The following is a 19,476-nucleotide window of genomic DNA, read 5'->3' as shown; positions in this document are numbered from 1 at the left end:
TAAAACTTCCTCATATCAGCGAGGGCATATGATACATGTCTTTCTCTGATTGACTTATTTCACTCAGCATAACACCCTCCAGTTCCATCCATGTCGTTGCAAATGGCAAGATCTCATTCCTTTTGATGGCTGCATAATATTCCATTGTGTATATCTACCACATCTTCTTTATCCATTCATCTGTTGATGGACATCTTGGCTCTTTCCACAGTTTGGCTATTGTGGACATTGCTGCTATAAACATCGGGGTGCACATACCCCTTCGGATCCCTACATTTATATCTTTGGGGTAAATACCCAGTAGTGCAATTGCTGGATCGTATGGTAGCTCTATTTTCAACTTTTTGAGGAACCTCCATACTGTTTTCCAGAGTAGTTGCACCAGCTTGCATTCCCACCAACAGTGTAGGAGGGTTCCCCTTTCTCCACATCCCCGCCAACATCTGTCGTTTCCTGACTTGTTAATTCTAGCCATTCTGACTGGTGTGAGGTGGTATCTCACTGAGGTTTTGATTTGGATTTCCCTGATGCCGAGCGATGTTGAGCACTTTTTCATGTGTCTCTTGGCCATTTGGATGTCTTCTTTGGAAAAATGTTCATGTCTTCTGCCCATTTCTTGACTGGATTATTTGTTCTTTGGGTGTTGAGTTTGATAAGTTCTTTATAGATTGTGGATACTAGCTCTTTATCTGATATGTCATTTGCAAATATTTTCTCCCATTCTGTCGGTTGTCTTTTGGTTTTGTGGACTGTTTCTTTTGCTGTGCATAAGCTTTTTATCTTGATGAAATCCCAATAGTTCATTTTTGCCCTTGCTTCCCTTGCCTTTGGCGATGTTTCTAGGAAGAAGTTGCTGCGGCTGAGGTCAAAGAGGTTGCTGCCTGTGTTCTCCTTTAGGATTTTGATGGACTGTCTCACGTTTAGGTCTTTCAACCATTTGGAGTCTATTTTTGTGTGTGGTGTAAGGAAATGGTCCAGTTTCATTCTTCTGCATGTGGCTGTCCAATTTTCCCAACACCATTTGTTGAAGAGACTGTCTTTATTCCATTGGACATTCTTTCCTGCTTTGTCAAAGATGAGTTGACCAAAGAGTTCAGGGTCCATTTCTGGGCTCTCGATTCTGTTCCACTGATCTATGTGTCTGTTTTTGTGCCAGTACCATACTGTCTTGATGATGACAGCTTTGTAATAGAGTTGGAAGTCTGGAATTGTGATGCCGTCAGCTTTACTTTTCTTTTTCAATATTCCTCTGGCTATTCGGGGTCTCTTCTAGTTCCATACAAATTTTAGGATTATTTGTTCCATTTCTTTGAAAAAAGGGGATGGTATTTTGATGGGGATTGCATTGAATGTGTAGATTGCTCTAGGTAGCATTCACATCTTCACAATGTTTGTTCTTCCAATCCATGAGCATGGAACGTTTTTCCATTTCTTTGTGTCTTCTTCAGTTTCTTTCCTGAGTATTTTATAGTTTTCTGAGTACAGATCCTTTGCCTCTTTGGTTAAATTTATTCCTAGGTATCTTATGATTTTGGGTGCAATTGTAAATGGGATCGACTCCTTCATTTGTCTCTCTTCTGTCTTGTTGTTGGTGTATAGGAATGCCACTGATTTCTGTGCATTGATTTTATAGCCTGCTACTTGACTGAATTCCTGTATGAGTTCTAGCAGTTTTGGGGTGGAGTCTTTTGGGTTTTCCACATACAGTATCATATCATCTGCATAGAATGAGAATTTGACTTCTTCTTTGCCGATTTGGATGCCTTTGATTTCTTTTTGTTCTCTGATTGCTGTGGCTAGGACTTCTAATACTATGTTGAATAGCAGTAGTGAGAGTGGACATCCCTGCCGCGTTCCTGACCGTAGGGGAAAAGCTCTCAGCTTTTCCCCATTGAGAATGATACTCACTGTAGGTTTTTCGTAGATGGCTTTTATGATATTGAGGTATGTATCCTCTATCCCTATACTCTGAAGAGTTTTGATCAAGAAAGGATGCTGTACTATGTCAAATGCTTTTTCTGCATCTATTGAGAGGATCATATGACTCTTGTTCTTTCTTTTGTTAATGTATTGTATCACGTTGATTGATTTGCAGATGTTCAAACAACCTTGCAGCCCAGGAATAAATCCCACTTGATCATGGTGAATAATCCTTTTAATGTACTGTTGGATCCTATTGGCTAGTATTTTGGTGAGAATTTTTGCATCCATGTTCATCAAGGATATTGGTCTGTAATTCTCCTTTTTGATGGGGTCTTTGTCTGGTTTTGGGATCAAGGTCATGGTGGCCTCGTAAAAGGAGTTTGGAAGTTTTCCTTCCATTTCTATTTTTTGGAACAGTTTCAGGAGAATAGATATTAATTCTTCTTTAAATGTTTGATAGAATTCCCCTGGGAAGCCATCTGGCCCTGGGATTTTGTTTGTTGGGAGATTTTTGATGACTGCTTCAATTTCCTTAGTGGTTACAGGTCTGTTCAGGTTTTCTATTTCTTCCTGGTTCAGTTTTGGTAGTTGATACATCTCTAGGAATGCACCCATTTCTTCCAGGTTATCTAATTTGCTAGCATAGAGTTGCTTATAATATGTTCTTATAATTGTTTGTATTTCTTTGGTGTTGGTTATGATCGCTCCTCTTTCATTCATGATTTTGTTGATTTGGGTCATTTCTTTTTTCTTTTTGATAAGTCTGGCCAGCAGTTTATCAATTTTCTTAATTCTTTCAAAGAACCAGCTCCTACTTTCGTAGATCTGTTCTACCGTTCTTTTGGTTTCTATTTCATTGATTTCTGCTCTGATCTTTATTATTTCTCTTCTTCTGCTGGGTTTAGGCTTTATTTGCTGTTCTTTCTCTAGCTCCTTTAGGTGTAGGGTTAGGTTGTGTATTTGAGACCTTTCTTGTTTCTTGAGAAAGGCTTGTATTGCTATATACTTTCCTCTTAGGACTGCCTTTGCTGTATCCCAAAGATTTTGAACAGTTGTGTTTTCATTTTCGTTGGTTTCCATGAATTTTTTAAATTCTTCTTTAATTTCCTGGTTGACCCATTCATTCTTCAGTAGGATGCTCTTTAGCTTCCATGTGTTTGAGTTCTTTCCGACTTTCCTCTTGTGACTGAGTTCTAGTTTCAAAGCACTGTGGTCTGAAAATATGCAAGGAATAATCCCAATCTTTTGTTATTGGTTGAGACCTGATTTGGACCTAGGATGTGATCAATTTTGGAAAATGTTCCATGGGCACTAGAGAAGAATGTGTATTCCGTTGCTTTGGGATGGAATGTTCTGAATATGTCTGTGAAGTCCATTTGGTCCAGTGTGTCATTTAAAGTCTTTATTTCCTTGTTGATCTTTTGCTTAGATGATCTGTCCATTTCAGTCAGGGGGCTGTTAAAGTCCCCCACTATTATTGTATTGCTGTCAATGTGTTTCTTTGCTTTTGTTATTAATTGCCTTATAAAAGTGGCTGCTCCCATGTTAGGGGCATAGATATTTACAATTGTTAGATCTTCTTGTTGGATAGACCCTTTAAGTAAGATATAGTGTCCTTCTTCATCTCTTATTACAGTCTTTGTTTTAAAATCTAATTTGTCTGATATAAGGATTGCCACCCCAGCTTTCTTTTGGTGTCCATTAGCATGGTAAATGGTTTTCCACCCCCTCACTTTCAATCTGGGGGTGTCTTTGGGTCTAAAATGAGTCTCTTGCAGACAGCATATGGATGGGTCTTGTTTTTTAATCCAATCTGATAGCCTGTGTCTTTTGATTGGGGCATTGAGCCCATTTACATTCAGGGTAACTATTGAAAGATAGGAATTTAGTGCCATTGTATTGCCTGTAAGGTGACTGTTACTGTATATTGTCTGTGTTCCTTTCTGATCTATGCTGCTTTTAGGCTCTCTCTTTGCTAGAGGACCCCTTTCAATATTTCTTGGAGGGCTGGTTTTGTGTTTGCAAATTCCTTTAGTTTTTGTTTGTCCTGGAAGCTTTTTACCTCTCCTTCTATTTTCAATGACAGCCTAGCTGGATATAGTATTCTTGGCTGCATATTTTTCTCATTTAGTGCTCTGAAGATATCATGCCAGTCCTTTCTGGCCTGCCAGGTCTCTGTGGATAGGTCTGTTGCCAATCTAATATTTCTACCATTGTAGGTTACATATCTCTTCTCCCGAGCTGCTTTCAGGATTTTCTCTTTGTCTCTGAGACTCGTAAGTTTTACTATTAGATGTCGGGGTATTGATCTATTTTTATTGATTTTGAGAGGGGTTCTCTGTGTCTCCTGGATTTTGATGCCTGTTTCCTTCCCCACATTAGGCAAGTTCTCTGCTATAATTTGCTCCAATATTGCTTCTGTCCCTCTCTCTCTTTCTTCTTCTTCTGCGATCCCAATTATTCTAATGTTGTTTCATCTTATCGTATCACTTATCTCTCAAATTCTGCCCTCGTGATCCTGTAGTTGTTTATCTCTTTTTCTCAGCCTCTTTATTTTCCATTATTTGATCTTCTATTTCACTGATTCTCTCTTCTGCCTCATTTATCCTAGCAGTTAGTGCCCCCATTTTTGATTGCACCTCATTAATAGCCTTTTTGATTTTGACTTGGTTAGATTTTAGTTCTTTTATTTCTCCAGAAAGGGTTTCTCTAATAACTTCCATGCTTTTTTCAAGCCCAGCTAGTATCTTTAAAGTCATGATTCTGAACTCTAGGTCCAACATCATACTAATGTAGTATTGAGTAGGTCCCTGGCAGATGTTACTACCTCTTGTTCTTTTTGCTGAGGTGATTTTTTTCATCTTGTCATTTTGTCCAGAGGAGAACAGATAAATGAGAGAACAAAATGCTAACAGGTTAACAACGTCCCCAGCAAATATACTCTATACAAATCAGAAAAGACCTGAAACCAGGGGAAAAGAAAGGGAAAGAAAGAGAAAAGAAAGAGGAAAAAAAAGAAAAAGAAAAAGATAAACGAAAACAGAACAAAACAAAAAAAAAACAGAATATGATCAAATATGATCAGGCTAGCGCATAGATCAGTGCCACACAGTAGATTTTGGGTGTATTCTCGTCTGTTAGAAGAAAGTGCCTCCTAAAATTTTAAAAGAAGAAAGACTTATATATGTACAAACTAAGGGTTGATACAATGAAGGGATGGAAGATGACTGTAAAGATGAAACTTATAAAAGGTTTTATAAACGGAATTGATAAGAAGTTGTTTGAAAGAAGAAAGAAGATTTAAAAAAAAAAAAAATGGGAGAGACTGTGATCAGGCAGGAGACTAGAACAAAGCCATACACTAGTGATTTAGGGTATATTTTGATCTGTTAGAAGAAACTGTATATCAAAATTTTAAAGAGAGAAGAACTTATATATATATGCCAAAAATAAGGGTAACTACTATGAAGGGATAAAATATGACTCTAAAAATGAAAAATAAAATATTTTTTTTAAAAAGGGATTGATAAGATGTTGGTTCAAAAAGGGAAAAATCCAAAAAAAAAAACAGTTAAAAAAATTAATTTTGAAAAACTAATATTAGAGTCATGGTACAAAAGCCGTGAATTCTATGTGCAGTATTCCCCTAGCGCTGAAGTTCTCCCGTTCTCCTTCATCGGTAAACTTGATCTTGGCTGGCTGTTCTTGCTGATCTTCTGGGGGAGGGGCCTGTTGCCCCGGTTCCCAAATGTCTTTGCCGGAGGCAGAATTGCCCTGCCCTTGTTGGTCCGGGCTAAGCAAGCTGCTTGGGTTTGCTCTCAGGAGCTTTTGTTCCCTGCAAGCTCTCGGCACAGCTTTGGAGGACCAGGGTGAAAATGGTGGCCTCCCACTCTCTGCCCGGAGGAGCTGAGAACTCGGGGCCCCGCTCCTCAGTGCGCCCCCAGAGAAAAGCAGTCAATCACTCCCGTCTCCCCGGTCTCTGGCCGCACTCCGCGCTCACTCAGCCTGTGACCGAGCGTTTCTATCTCTGGCACCCGACCCTGTGTGGAGTCTCCAAATCCAGCAGATCCCTGCGGTGTGCTCCCCTGCCGCTTCTCCTGCGGGAGGGAGGGGAGTCTCTCCGGCTCTGCTGCTTGTTGGGTACCTGCTGGAGGAGCAGTGGCCCGAGTGGGCCGGGGATCACAGTTTATGGCCACCCCGAGCTGCAAGCCCGCGCCTCGGCTCCGTCTCTGCAGCTGGCTTCCTGGCTCCAATACTTGGGAGCTCTGCTGCACTCAGGCACCCCCGGTCTTTCTGTGACCCCGAGGCTCCTGAGACCACACTGTACCGCGAGGTTTCCACCTCCCGCTTAGCCACTGGAGTGACGTGCCTCAGCGGAACCGACTTCTAAAAGTTCCGATTTTGTGCTCCGCGGCTCTATCACTTGCCAGAAGCGGCGGACGGAGGCCCCCTCCCCCGCCGTCTATCCTCCCGAATATCGCCTCGGATTCACTTCTCCGCACGTCCTACCTTCTAGTAAGTGGTCGCTTCTCCTGTTCAGAGAGTTGTTGCAACTCTCCTCTTCGATCTCCTGTTGAGTCGTAGGTGTTCAGAATGGTTTGATCCCTATTCAGCTGAATTCCTGAGACCGGATGAAATGCAGGTCTCCTACTCCTCTGCCATCTTGCTCCACTCCTACCTTAAAAAAATGGTAAACCTGTATTTTAACCCTGGATTTTCCATCATATACCTCTGTGAACTCAGCATGTTATTTAACCTCTCATAGCCTTGGTTTCCTTATTAATAAAGTGAGGTATGGTTAAACTACATCAGTGAATCTGAAATGAGTTCCTTCAACCAACATATATTTTATCTCTCAAGCACTGTGTGGGAATGGGGAAGTTATGAATCTCTGGACCAGGTGAGCTCTTGAGTTTAGTTGGCTAAAATTAGCTGTATAAATGCTATTCTTTATTTTGGAGGATCAGGCTGAAAGAAGAAAATTATATGGGAAATAGGTAAGCAGTGATCTGATTAGGGCAGAGTAAGCCATACACAGTGAGAAGAAAATCTTAGGGTACTAGATGAAAGAGATTAAAGAATGATAGCAGAATGCAAAAATTTAACATAAACATTTGATCCATCATCTTTTTTTCTGAATTAATTTTTATTCCACATGCCACCTCTGGCTGGTAGTAGCCTTCTGTATCTCTATGTTGAAATAAACATTGAGCCAGCATTTGCTGATCAGGGAAATGTTTGATCAGTTTTCACTGTCTGAATTGCTTGTGGGAAAAATAAATGTGCCACACATGTGCTCTCCCTGCAATTAGACATGGTAAAGTGCATGGGCTTTTGAAAACTCTTTTCATTTAAATAAAATCCTAGTGAAGAACAGAAGCAACTACCTATAACACCATTTAGTAAAAGAACAAACAGAGGTACACATGTTAGTAATCCCTGAAGAGCTACTATATTACAAATTAGAGTAGTTGAAATTATTTCCTGATTCATTAGTAAGAATTCTTAAATTAGGGGCACCTGGCTGGCTCAGTCTGAAGATCCTGTGACTCTTGATCTTGGGGTCATGAGTTTGAGCCCCACTCTTGGTGTAGAGATTACTTAAATGAATAAATAAATAACTTTAAAAAATCTTAAGTGTAATATATAAGTAGCATTGCTTTTGAGAGCTGATAAGTTTTTGGAAATTACAGATTAAGCAAGTTTCAATGGGTGCTCTTCTCCCATTGCATTCTTTCAGTCAAAGTGTTGAGTTTTGTGGATAGGTAACAACAGTGAGAAACTATGTGTGTATTAAAGGGAGGAAGCAGTATGAAAATAAATTGTCTAGACTCTGCAAATTCATTTATTTAATCAAATATTAAGTACCTACTAAATGCCAAGTATTGTTCTGAGTCCTGAGGGGACTGTTTTCATGAAAGTAAATAAAGTAAATAAGTAATATCAGATAGTAATAAGTGCTATGAATAAAAATAAAGAGGATTGAGAAATTCAGAGGACTATATTAGAGCAAAAGCCTTTCTGATAATGTCATTTTAACAGAGCCCTGAAGATAGGGAAGGAGACAAGGAAATATGCAATTGTTATTAAAATATTTTTGTTAAAATAACATTTGTGACTTAAATTATTGTATTTCACTTATTTTGGATAAATGAAATATTTTATTTTGTATATTGACAATACTAAGGTTTGTTTGGTTTCGTAATTTTTCTGATACCTTAAAAAGTAAATTTTAGTTAATTCCTAAATATTGATTCTCGTTCCAAACTATTTGTCCGGTAAATGAAAGAACAGTGGTACATTGCTTACTAATTAATTACAGTTTTTAAATTATCCCACAGATTTACTATGAATAAAACCTTTCATTCTTTTATATACACCTTTATATTTTATTTTAAAACTGCCACCCTTACTACTAAAATAAACCAAATTACTAAACTACAAAAAATACTATAATTTTTATGTATAATTGCAGAAATGTCAATTGAAAACCATATGGAATGGGGCTGTTTGGTTTACTTTAATGTTTCTTTTTGTGTTCTCTTTTTACAGATTGAAACACAGTTATCAGAGTATCACAAGTTGGCCAGAAAACTAAAACTTATCCCTAAGGGTGCTGAAAATTCCAAAGGTTATGACTTTGAAATTAAGTTTAATCCTGAAGCTGGAGCCAACTGCCTTGTCAAATACAGAGCTCAAGTTTATGTAAGTAATCATAAGTACTTCAAAAGATTTTTAAATGATATGACTAATGTCTTGTTCATTTATTTATAAGAGTTTAAACCTCAGCATGTTCATAACTGAGGACTCAACATAGAAATAAAACACTGAAACTTTTAATCTTCCTTCATTTTGGTACTTAAAAGTCTCTATTGTCCCATCCTCTTTGAATTATAAAGCCTTTTCTTTCTCTCTACCTACTTCATTTACTCAGCTAACCAAAAGAAACTTTGATTATATTTAATATAGACACCAAGATTATAAAGAGAAAAATTACCTGACCCTTGCTCTTAAGTGGCTACTTAGAGAAGAGAAAGACTTAAATAAATAATTGCTATATATGTGCTTTATTAGAGATGTTAACAAGGTATGGTACTGAGATCAATTCTTGCCAGAATTGAGGGGAAAGAAAAGTGTCCACAGAGATGGTGAATCTGGAATGAAATCTTGAAAGTTGAGGTATTTATTGGGATGGTCTGTGGGGAAAAAGCTTCAGGCACAAGGACACACATGAAGGCATGTGTGAAGGCATGAAATATAATAAGGCATTAAGAAACACCAGCAGTCAATAATAAAAAATCTGCACCTAATTTTTAAATATGGCCAATGATGTAATTTGGAGAAAATTTTTAAATCGTTCTATGGCAACTTCTCAATTATTCACAGATTTTAGTGTTTTAGTGGCCCCCTCAAAAATGGCACTCTTCAAAATATGTAGTTTTTGAATAAAGAATGTCAGAGTCTAAAGCTATGCATTTTTCCCTTGAGAATCATTCATTCATTCAATAAATTATTGATTAAGTACATACTATGCTCCATACCAGCTAGGTGCTGGAGATGAAATACCCAGAAAGATACAATTTCCAGAGATCACAGTTTATTGGTGAACAGACTTTGATTAAATAAAGCTAGACTCATTTTCAATAGAAAAAAATCCACCCAGTAAACATACAGTCTTTTACTGAATTGTTTTTTAAGCAGTAGCTAGGTAGGTAGGTAGACAGACAGGCTGGCAGCCAGATAGTTTACGCACCCACTATTTTGAGTAGTTTGACACATGCAAGAAAATAATTACCTGCATCAAATCAGTGTGGAAAGGATTACCCAATACAAAAAGAATTCACATTGTAAGAGAAGAGGGAAAGGCTTTATTGTGATCTCTGAAAATAGTTTTACGTAATAATAGAACAATAAAAATAGAAATAGCATCCAGAAGGAGCAACCCCAACTGTTACAAGTAGTATTTGGAGAAAAGTTCTTAAAGAGGCATTGCATCTTTCAAAAAGGAGCAGCCAAAATTAAAACTCAGCAATAACTTCAAAAGACCTACTAAAAACATAGTAACACACGGGGTTTTCTTTTGGTGATGAAGATGACTTGGAATGAGAGGTGGTGTTTATACAACACTGAATGTACTAAATGCCACTGACCTATATGCTTTAAAAGAGGTAGTTTTATGTTAAATTCATTTTAACTTAATTATTTCAATTTAATCATTTTAAAGTGTGAGTTTGACCTCAATAAAAAAATAATGGAAACAATGAAGTACTGTGTTGAAAGAAAATTAGTAGAATAGAGGATAAACATAAGAAATACAAGCAATAAGAGCTTCAAGGTTGGTGAACACATGGAGATGCAGGGCACACCCAGAGGCTATGGAAGCTCTGCACCGCTTCTAAGTACCTTGCCCTATGCATCTTTTCCGTCTGGCTGTTCCTGACTTTGATCATTCTTAAATGAACTGGTAAACATTTGCCTGTTCTGGACACCCACCTTGCTTTTATTCCCAGAACAACCCACCCTGGCGATCTCTCTGCAATAGTATGTCAAGATCTTCCTGGTTCTTTTTGCAGTCTCAGAGTCTTCATTGTGTAGCTTATTCAACCAGTCCTGGCTGGTGGACATACGCTATGTGTCAAGTCTTGTGCTACTAAAACAGAATACCAATGAATAGCAGAAAGAAGAAATACAAGCAGATAATTGTAAGATTAAACAGTTGAAAAGGATTAAGAGAAAAATATAAATTGTTTTCAAGAAAGATACTGTATTAATATAAGCGTACTTATAAAAAATGTTTAAATAATAGCAGTGAATCTCCAGAATCCATAAGCAAATCTAAAATTTTGCAAGTATTCAAAACTAAAAGCAAGTTGCATTCTATAGTTACAGAAATTACATTGAAAATTAGTTTTATTGGCACTCCTGGGTGGCTCAGTCAGTTGAGCATCATCTTGGTTTCTGCTTAGGTCATGATCTCAGAGTCGAAAGATCAAGCCCTGTGTCAGGCTCCTCACTCAGCAGGGAGTCTGCTTGAGATTCTCTCCCTCTACCTTTGCCCTTGCCCCTGCATGAACGCTGTCTCTCTCTCTCTCTCTCATAAATAAATCTTTAAAGAGAAAAATTACTTTTATTGTCTTATTTATAATGTATTAATTTAGTTTAAAACCATCATGGCTTCACTTTTTTCCCTCCAAAAGTGGCTCCTTCTATCACAATGTGTAGATGCCTCATGAGAAATTTTGTACTTAGGTATATCATATGTAACCCATATTCCTATATATTTTATAGGTACCACTCAAGGAACTCTTGAACCAAACTGAAGAAGAAATTAATAAAGCTCTAAATAAAAAAATGGGGTTAGAGGATACTTTAGAACAGGTAAGTAACAAAACAGTTTTTAAAAGCAAAAATAAGATTTTTTAACACTTAAATGTGGTTTGTAGTTTCTATGGAATGAATGTGTAGCTTTTAAGGAATGAATTTTTAATAAGATATTATGGAAAATGAGAATTGGAGATACCCTTGACTTAGAAACATTTGAAGTAATTTTTTAAATAACTTAAACATCTTAGGCTACACATATCATTGATGATGAAACAATAAATTACTGAGTAAATTATCCTGGATTTTAAATGGAGAATTGCCTCCTTCAACTTGAGATAATTTAATATCCCTTTTTTTTTTTTTTAAGTTTTATATTAAGTGAATCTCTACACCCAACATGGGGCTCAAACTCAAGACCCTGAGATCAAGAGTTGCATGCTCTTCGGACTGAGCCATCCAGGAGCCCCTTAATATCTCTTTATACTATAAGGAATTTGAGATGGCTATCTTAAAAGTAGATATGTATCATTTGGGGCTTGAGGCTAAGTAGCCATGATAAATTAAGAGTTTTATTAACCACACTTTTCATTCTGCACCATGAAATTCAGGGGAACTCAAATGCCTATAAAAGTCTACTTCCAAAAGTAGGTTTCAGAAAGTTCCTGCTTCTAAGATACTTGAAACATAAAATGACCAATATCCCTGAGAGAGATATTGATTCTATTATTGATTCAGTAACCTTTAAATATTGTTAAAGTTGATTAAGAAAAAGTTAAGAAGCTACTTCTCAACTACACACAAAAGGTATTGTTTATATGACAACAAACAATTGAAGGAAAACCCTAGTTAATTCAGCTCTTCAAGAAGTATTGTGGCATTTCAAGATTCCAAGATACAAAATCCTGTCTTTACTCAGAACAGAAATTTGTTTTTCTCATCTGGAAATAAAACCTATGCATTTCACAAATTATGCAAGTAACCCACATTTTTTTCATGTTAACAAATTCTATCAAAACTTACTTTGTATTAGAAAGAATTCCCACTCCTCAAAAAAATAGCAAATAGTAACATTAGATAAGTGGGCAGTTTCATGATATTATTATTATAATCTGGGGTTTCTGTAACATCACACAGTGGAAAGAAGATAAGGAATTAGGACTGCTTTAACAGGTACTCTGCAGGTGTGAGGTCATTTAAGATGAAGTCTTCACTTAACTTCCTTCAGTTTGATTTCTCTCTTTTGTTGGAGTGGGCACTAGACCTAGAGACTTTCAAACTGACTTGAAACTTTAAAGGCTATAGGCAGGAAAACATGGCGGGGAGGCCTGGAGGAGTTATAAAATGCCTGCTATAGGTGGGGCACCTGGGTGGCTCAGTTAATCATCTGACTCTTAATTTCAGCTTAGGTCATGATCTCAGGGTCCTGGGATCGGGACTCCATGCTCGGTGGGGAGTCTGCTTGAGATTCTATCCCTCTGCCCACTGCCCCCCTAACGTGCTCATACTCTCTCTCTCTCTCTCTGTCTAAAATAAACAAATCTTTTTTTAGGGGCGCCTCGGTGGCTCAGTCTAAGTGTCTGCCTTCAGCGCAGGTCATGATCCCAGGACTCTGGGATCAAGCCCCACATCAGGCTCCCTGCTCTGCGGAAAGCCTGCTTCTCCCTCTCCCAGTCCCCCTGCTTGTGTTCTCTCTCTCGCTGTGTCTGTCTCTGTCAAATAAATAAATAAAATCTTTTAAAAAAAATCTTTTTTTAAAAATGCCTACTATAGTATAGGCTAGGCCCAATGTTAATATTCCAAAGATAAATATAACAAGTTTGAATGAAATATAAGCTCCCATTTGGAAAAAAAGACTGACCTGCAGTTATGCTAATCAGATTCGCATTTTTCAAAACCCTTTTGGGCATCGAAAAAGTGACTTGTGGGGAAGCAACTGAAATTGTTAAGACTTTAAACCAAAGTATTACAATAGAAATAGAAGGAAGGGGACAGGTTTAGGAAATGTTGAGGTAGACTCCACGCATTTTGTGGGAGATGGTGAAAGCTGGGAAGGAAAGAAGTAGCAACAGTAACTTCCATTTTTCCAGTGTGGGCAACCTTGGGGAGAAAAAAGTGAGTGCTGCTAACCAGCCCAGTACTGGAGATGTTGCGCTTGCTGTCTGTAGAACATAGCCATCCCAAAGGAAGCCGAAGCAATAGATTCAGAATATGGGGAGAGATTGTATCTGAAAATACAGATTTCAGAGTCTTTACCATATAGGTGGTACTTGAGCCCAAATGTGGGTGGTATTTCTTATACTATGTAGAGGAAAGTGGCAAAGGATTAAATCTTGAGAAACAGTACTACTTAAGAGATAGGCAAAGGAAGGAGGTTCTGGGAAAAACTTAGAAGTGGACAAGGAGCGCCTGGGTGGCTCAGTTGGTTAAGCGCCTGCCTTCAACTCAGGTCATGGTCCTGGAGTCCCAGGATCGCGTCCCACATCGGGCTCCCTGCTCAAGAGGGAGTCTGCTTCTCCTTCTGACCCTCCCCCCTCTCATACTCTCTCTCTCTCTCTCTCTCTCTCTCTCATTCTCTCAAATAAAGAAATAAAATCTAAAAAAAAAAGTGGACAAAATAGAGAACAGTAACAGGAGGAGAAATGCTATAAAAGCCAAAGTAGGGAAGACTTTTGAGAAAGCCCTGATTCTAAGTAAATTTACTGTAGCAATTATTTCACATTATATACATATATTAAATCATAATTTTGTACACCTTAAACCTATACAATGGTATATATTAGTTATGTCTTAAAACTAGGGGGAAAAGAAAAATATCAGTAATGTTTCATATGCTTCAGAGACTAAAGACTAAAACAGTTTTAAAATTTGACAGTTTGGGGCACCTGGGGGGCTCAGTTGTTAAGCACCTGCCTTCAGCTCAGGTCATGATCACAGGGTCCTGGGATCGAGCCCCACATCAGGCTCCCTGCTCCGAGGGGTGTGTCTCCCTCCTCTCTTGCTGTGTCTCTCTCTGTCAAATAAATACATAAAATCTTTTTAAAAATTTTAAAATTTTTAAAAAAATAAAATTTGACAATTTAACCAAATTAAGATAGCATAAGGTAAAACAGCTATTTGAAATAGTAATGGTTAAACATAAATTAATGAATTAAAATAACTAAGTGTTAAATAAAATTCAACTGAGTAAATTTGAAGATCTAATTGGCTTTATTTAGCAAGTCAGAAATTGGGCAGCATCCCATTTAGCAATTAGACAAGAGCTCTAAAGGACTATGGAAAGAAAAACAATTTTTAAGGCAGGACAAGGAAGTCATAAACTAAAAAAAAAAAAAAAAATTATTTCAGGCAAGATTTCATTTCTTCCTTTGAAAGACAAAAGGGTCTTATTAGGGGGCTCCTGGGTGGCTCAGTAGTTAAGCGTCTGCCTTCGGCTCAGGTCATGATCCCAGGGTCCTGGGATCCAGCCCCACATCGGGCTCTCTGCTCGGAGGCAAGCCTGCTTCTCCCTCTTCCACTCCCCTTGCTTGTGTTCCCTCTCTCGCTGTCTCTCTCTCTGTGTCAAATAATAAATCTAAAAAATAAATAAATAAAAATAAAATTGCTTTGCTGGAGACTTGTAAGCATGGTATACAGATCAAGCCCCGCATCCTTGCTGCCTGCTCAGAAGGGTATCTGCTTCTCCCTCTCCCTACCCTCCCCAAACCCCCCCCACATGCACTTGAGTTCTCTCTCCTCTCTCAAATAAGTAAAATCTTTTTTAAAAAAAACTTAAATTCATTCTAATCTTACAACCCTGACCACACACAGAATGTCTTTCCCTTATTATTTCTGGCAGTTTTAATTACACATATTAGAATTTTTAACCCTTAGAAACTTTTAATTTCTAGTGAAATCTAAGAAGAAATTATAAACTGTCTTTTACATTACCATTCTGTGGATTAGCAGACTAATAAGTACTGTTTTGTGATTTCTAAAAACGTGCTTTCTCACAGAAAATTTGTCAGCAGCATAACACGTTTATTAGTAAATCCACATATTTTTAGTTCCTATGTAAAAGGAAGTAAAAAGTGGATAAACCAATATTCAGTAATTAATGTGTTAGTATTTTATCTTATTTGGAAATGATCTGAGTAGTGAATGAATTTAACTGATCATTTAACTTAACCTAGCAAAACTTTAAGTTCCCAGGTTACCAAAAAGATTTGGGGAAACTATTTAAAAATTCACCTAAAAACTTTTTATCTTTTTACATCCATTTAATTTACTTGTTCTTTACTATATTAAGATTACCCACCAAAACTTCATTAGACATTAGACAAACTCAGCCATCATCCCAAGCTAATTTTTCTGGCTGACAAATTTTGTAAGAGATAACATAAACTCATTTGATCAATAAACCCAGGTGGAATAAGACTTGTATGTATTCATTTTATTCAGTGTTGATAACTTGAAAGAAAAGCTTATTTTAATTAAACAAACTTAAGCTAACTTTAATATTGAATATTTTCTTAGGTGATATGAATTCAGAAAGCATTTGGGTTAGTTTCCATTGTATTTTTAACTTTTTATGAATACTGAATTTATTTAAGCACTTATTTTAAGTCAATTAAATAGAGCTTTTTTACAAACTAATTTACAGTAATACCATACAGAGGGAGAAAAATACCACACACCTTTACGCACATATAATAGACACACATAAACATAGACAGATGTAAACAGAGACCTTATTGCTTTTGTTTTACTAGTTAAAGAGAATTTGTATCTAAGTTGTTTTTCTGGTAGATGGATTAAGTTAAGGCTACCTGCTTGGATGGCTTAAACTAAGTTTTAAATAATGTTTTCTTTTTTCATTTTTTTCCTGATAAGAATTACCTCCCTGAAGTTGTACTTTAACATTTACATCTCAAAGGCACAGGGAAAGAGAATACAAGTTACAAGGCTTTTGAAATAAATAAGGGAGGTTTGGGGACTGGTAAAAAGAAATAGATGAATTTTGAAATGCTTCTGGAGCTGCATTTCTAGTTTTGTAAAGAAGTGAGTAAATTTGAAGATTTAATGGGCTTTGTTCAACAATTCATGAATCAGGCAGCATCCCATTTAGCAAATAGAAGAGCGTTCCAAATGGCTACAGAAAGGGAGAGACTAGAGGTACATGGTTAAGAAGCCTAATAGTATCCTGAACGATAAATGGTAAAAACTCAAACCAAGGTTATTGCGGTAAGGATGGAAAAGAGAGATTTAAAGATTGAAACAATGTAATTTAGTGGTCCATTTGACTGTGGGGCCTGCGGGGCTCGATCCCATGACCTTGAGATCATGCCCTCAGCCAAAATCAGAAGTCAGACACTTAACCGAATGAGCCACCCAGGTGCCACTGAAGATTTTTAAGTCAGGGCATAACACCCTTGTATCTTAGTTAGCCCATAATGTTGGCATTTTGAAGGCTAGTTTAGAAGTACATGAAACTGGAGGCACACAGTTTGGAAGCCTAACAGTATCCTAAGTGATAAATGGTAAAAACTCAAACCAACGCTATTGCAGTGAGGATGGAAAAAGATTTAAAGATTGAAACAATGTAATTTAGTGGTCCATTTGGATGTGAAGGTTAAGGAAGAGAGAAATTAAGAATGTTCCGGTGTCTAGCTTTGGTATATGATGTTAAAGAAAAAGAAAAATTATTCATGACACTTGTTAAAAGAAGTCTTTCAAGGGGGACTATTACAAAGAGGTTTTATAGTAGGTGAGAGAGATTGGGCTCAACTCCAAATACAACAACAACAAAAAAGGGGAATTTGTAACCAAGGAGAGTAGGGTACAGATCAGTGGATAAAGAATTACTGAGAAGAAACTCTAGGGGTAAGGGACAATATTATCTAAACCAACCTAATAGTGTTCTTGCTGAAAGCAGGCCAAGGTGATCAGATATCAGCTGGAGGATGTTGGAGGCTGAGGGACTTGAGTAGATATTGAGGTTAGGGATTCTGATTAAACTGTCTTAAGTATGATTCTTACTAAAACTGGACAATACAAAGACAAACACAGAAGCCAAAAAGTCAGCCTCTTTGAGAAGAGAGTTCAGAAGACCTGAGTAGTTTGGTCAAGGAGAGAATCTTTTGGTGGTGATGTTCTAGAGCCTTGATAAAGAATACAAGAGAAGGGTGTAGAAGAAAGAATTTCAGGCTGGGATATGCTGAGATTCAGATCTCTAGAATATCAGAGTGGAGAATGTCCTGTAGGCAGTTGGAGTGTGTACATAGATATAAATAGGTATTTCTTAGCATGCAGTTAATTAAAGCCAGGAGATTTCCCAAGTGTGAAAATGAAAGAGCGAGCTCTCCCAAGTGAGCAGATGAGAATACAGCCAAGATCAGAATCCTGGGAGAACATCCACATCCAAAGTACAAGCAGAGAAAGAGAAACCATAAGGAAGAATTAGAAGGATCTCCCAAGACTTAAAGAAAAAACTAGGAGCTTCCATGGTCATAGAAAACAAGGAAGGGGATTTCAGAAGGGAGTGATTAACTATATTTGCTACTCAGATATCAAATAAGGTTAAGTCTGAAAGGTGTTCATTGACTTTAGCAATTAAGATGTTAATGGTGACCATTGCAAAAGCGACTTCATGAAGCAGAGGAGCCAGAAAGCATATTGCTGTGGATTAAAGTTTGGTAGTAGCAGAAGATACTATAGTATGAATAGTCTACTTTCCAGGGAATGCTATAGATTAGACCATCACAAAAGTTTGAGTCTAAGGAGAAAAGATGGAACAGTAGTTAGTGGTGTATGGGAAAGATTTTCATTTTTGGAGGGGTGAGGGAGGGGCTTGTTTGGGTTTAAAGATGAGAAAGTGAGAGTTCAAGGGAAAGAGGGTAAAGTTTTAAAAATTAGGAGGGAAAGGGATTGATGGATTTGAATGTGGTTCATGAAGAAATACCAAGGCTTGGGGTCTAGAGAAGAGCTGAAGTGGTTGTTTCTCCTCATGAGGAAAATGGGTATCCTGCATCCTGAAACTGACTGGAAGGAAGAAAGAAAAAGTCTCATACAAATATTTTGGTTGATGGGAGGCAGGAAGTGATGGAAATCCAATCTAGCGGCTTCTGTCTTCTCAATGACAGAAGAAAAAAAATTAACTACAGTAACTAATGATATCTTCTTTGCTTATAAGCTGCTGGACAGTTGTTTATTGAATGAATGAAAGAAATACTGGAGGAAGTATACCAAATATTAATAGCAGTTCTTTGGGATTATAGAATTACTAGTAATTGTTATTTTCCTTAATTTTTCCCATGTTTATCACAATGGAAATTATATTTTTGTAATGGGGTCGGGGAGGGGGGAATGTTTAATTGGTGAAACTTTAGTAAAGCTCACATGAAAGTTAGAAGCTGCTCAGAGATTAAGTAAACATGATTTTGAGCAAATGTGACTTCCTAGTGGAAGTTCTGATTATTTGGGTATCCAGTGGTCTTACTGCAAGTAAATTTAATGAAACAACTTGTTTAACTTAGCACTTACTTCAGAAGTCACATATCTTTAGACTGGAAGTTTATAGTGTAGGGGTCAAGGGCGAATCACCCCAAGATGTGCCACTTTGGCATGCAGCTTATTTAGAACTGAAAATATTCAAGACCCAAAAAACTCAGGAAGAAACATTGATCTCCACCTAACCCCTAACTGCCTAAAAGAATTTAAAGGACCTCCTCCCAGAAGGGAGCTATCACCATAGCTAACTACAGTATAATATAAACTAGTGATGTTAGACAGGGAGGAACTTTAGCAGTCTCTTTCTTAAAACTCCTCTCTATGTCCCATTTGTGTCTGTGTGGCCCAGCAAACATTTGTTTACCAAACATTTACTCTTCCATCTTCCTATGAATTGCTTTCCTTTTCTTGAAATCCCAGACCCCTACCCCCTTATCTTTAGTTCAGGATGACAAATATACTTCATTTTGCTTGTCTTTAGAATCTCATGTCTTTGTGGATTCCCCATACATACAAAATTAAATTTGATTTTCTCCTGTTAATCAGTCTCATGTCACTTTAATTCTTAGACCAGCCAAAAGAACCTTAAGGGTAGAGAAAAATGTTTCCTGCTAAAGAATAGCTTTCGTAACTCTAGAGGGAGAGGAGAAAGAGAATCTTAAGCAGGCTCCATGCCAAACACAGGACTCAGTCCCACGACCCTGGGATCATGACCTGAGCTGAAATCAAGAGTCGGATGCTTAA

The 19,476-nt window shown here is 37.5% G+C and overlaps 1 protein-coding gene across 3 annotated transcripts in view; it reads left to right on the top strand.

Moving 5' to 3' along the window:
- The window catches only part of NDC80 (NDC80 kinetochore complex component), a 54,546-nt gene that overhangs the window by 25,368 nt on the left and 9,702 nt on the right, over positions 1-19,476 (top strand). For all 3 annotated transcript variants that reach the window (XM_027577309.2, XM_027577308.2, XM_027577310.2), the window contains 2 exons: positions 8,476-8,628; positions 11,212-11,301. In XM_027577309.2, the coding sequence (XP_027433110.1) occupies positions 8,476-8,628; positions 11,212-11,301 (243 nt within the window). The remainder of the gene's footprint in view (positions 1-8,475; positions 8,629-11,211; positions 11,302-19,476) is intronic.

Source organism: Zalophus californianus, chromosome 14, assembly GCF_009762305.2.
Source record: "Zalophus californianus isolate mZalCal1 chromosome 14, mZalCal1.pri.v2, whole genome shotgun sequence".
Lineage (NCBI taxonomy): Eukaryota > Metazoa > Chordata > Mammalia > Carnivora > Otariidae > Zalophus > Zalophus californianus.
Note: the sequence above shows the minus strand (reverse complement) of the source record. Positions and strands in the feature narration are given on the sequence as shown.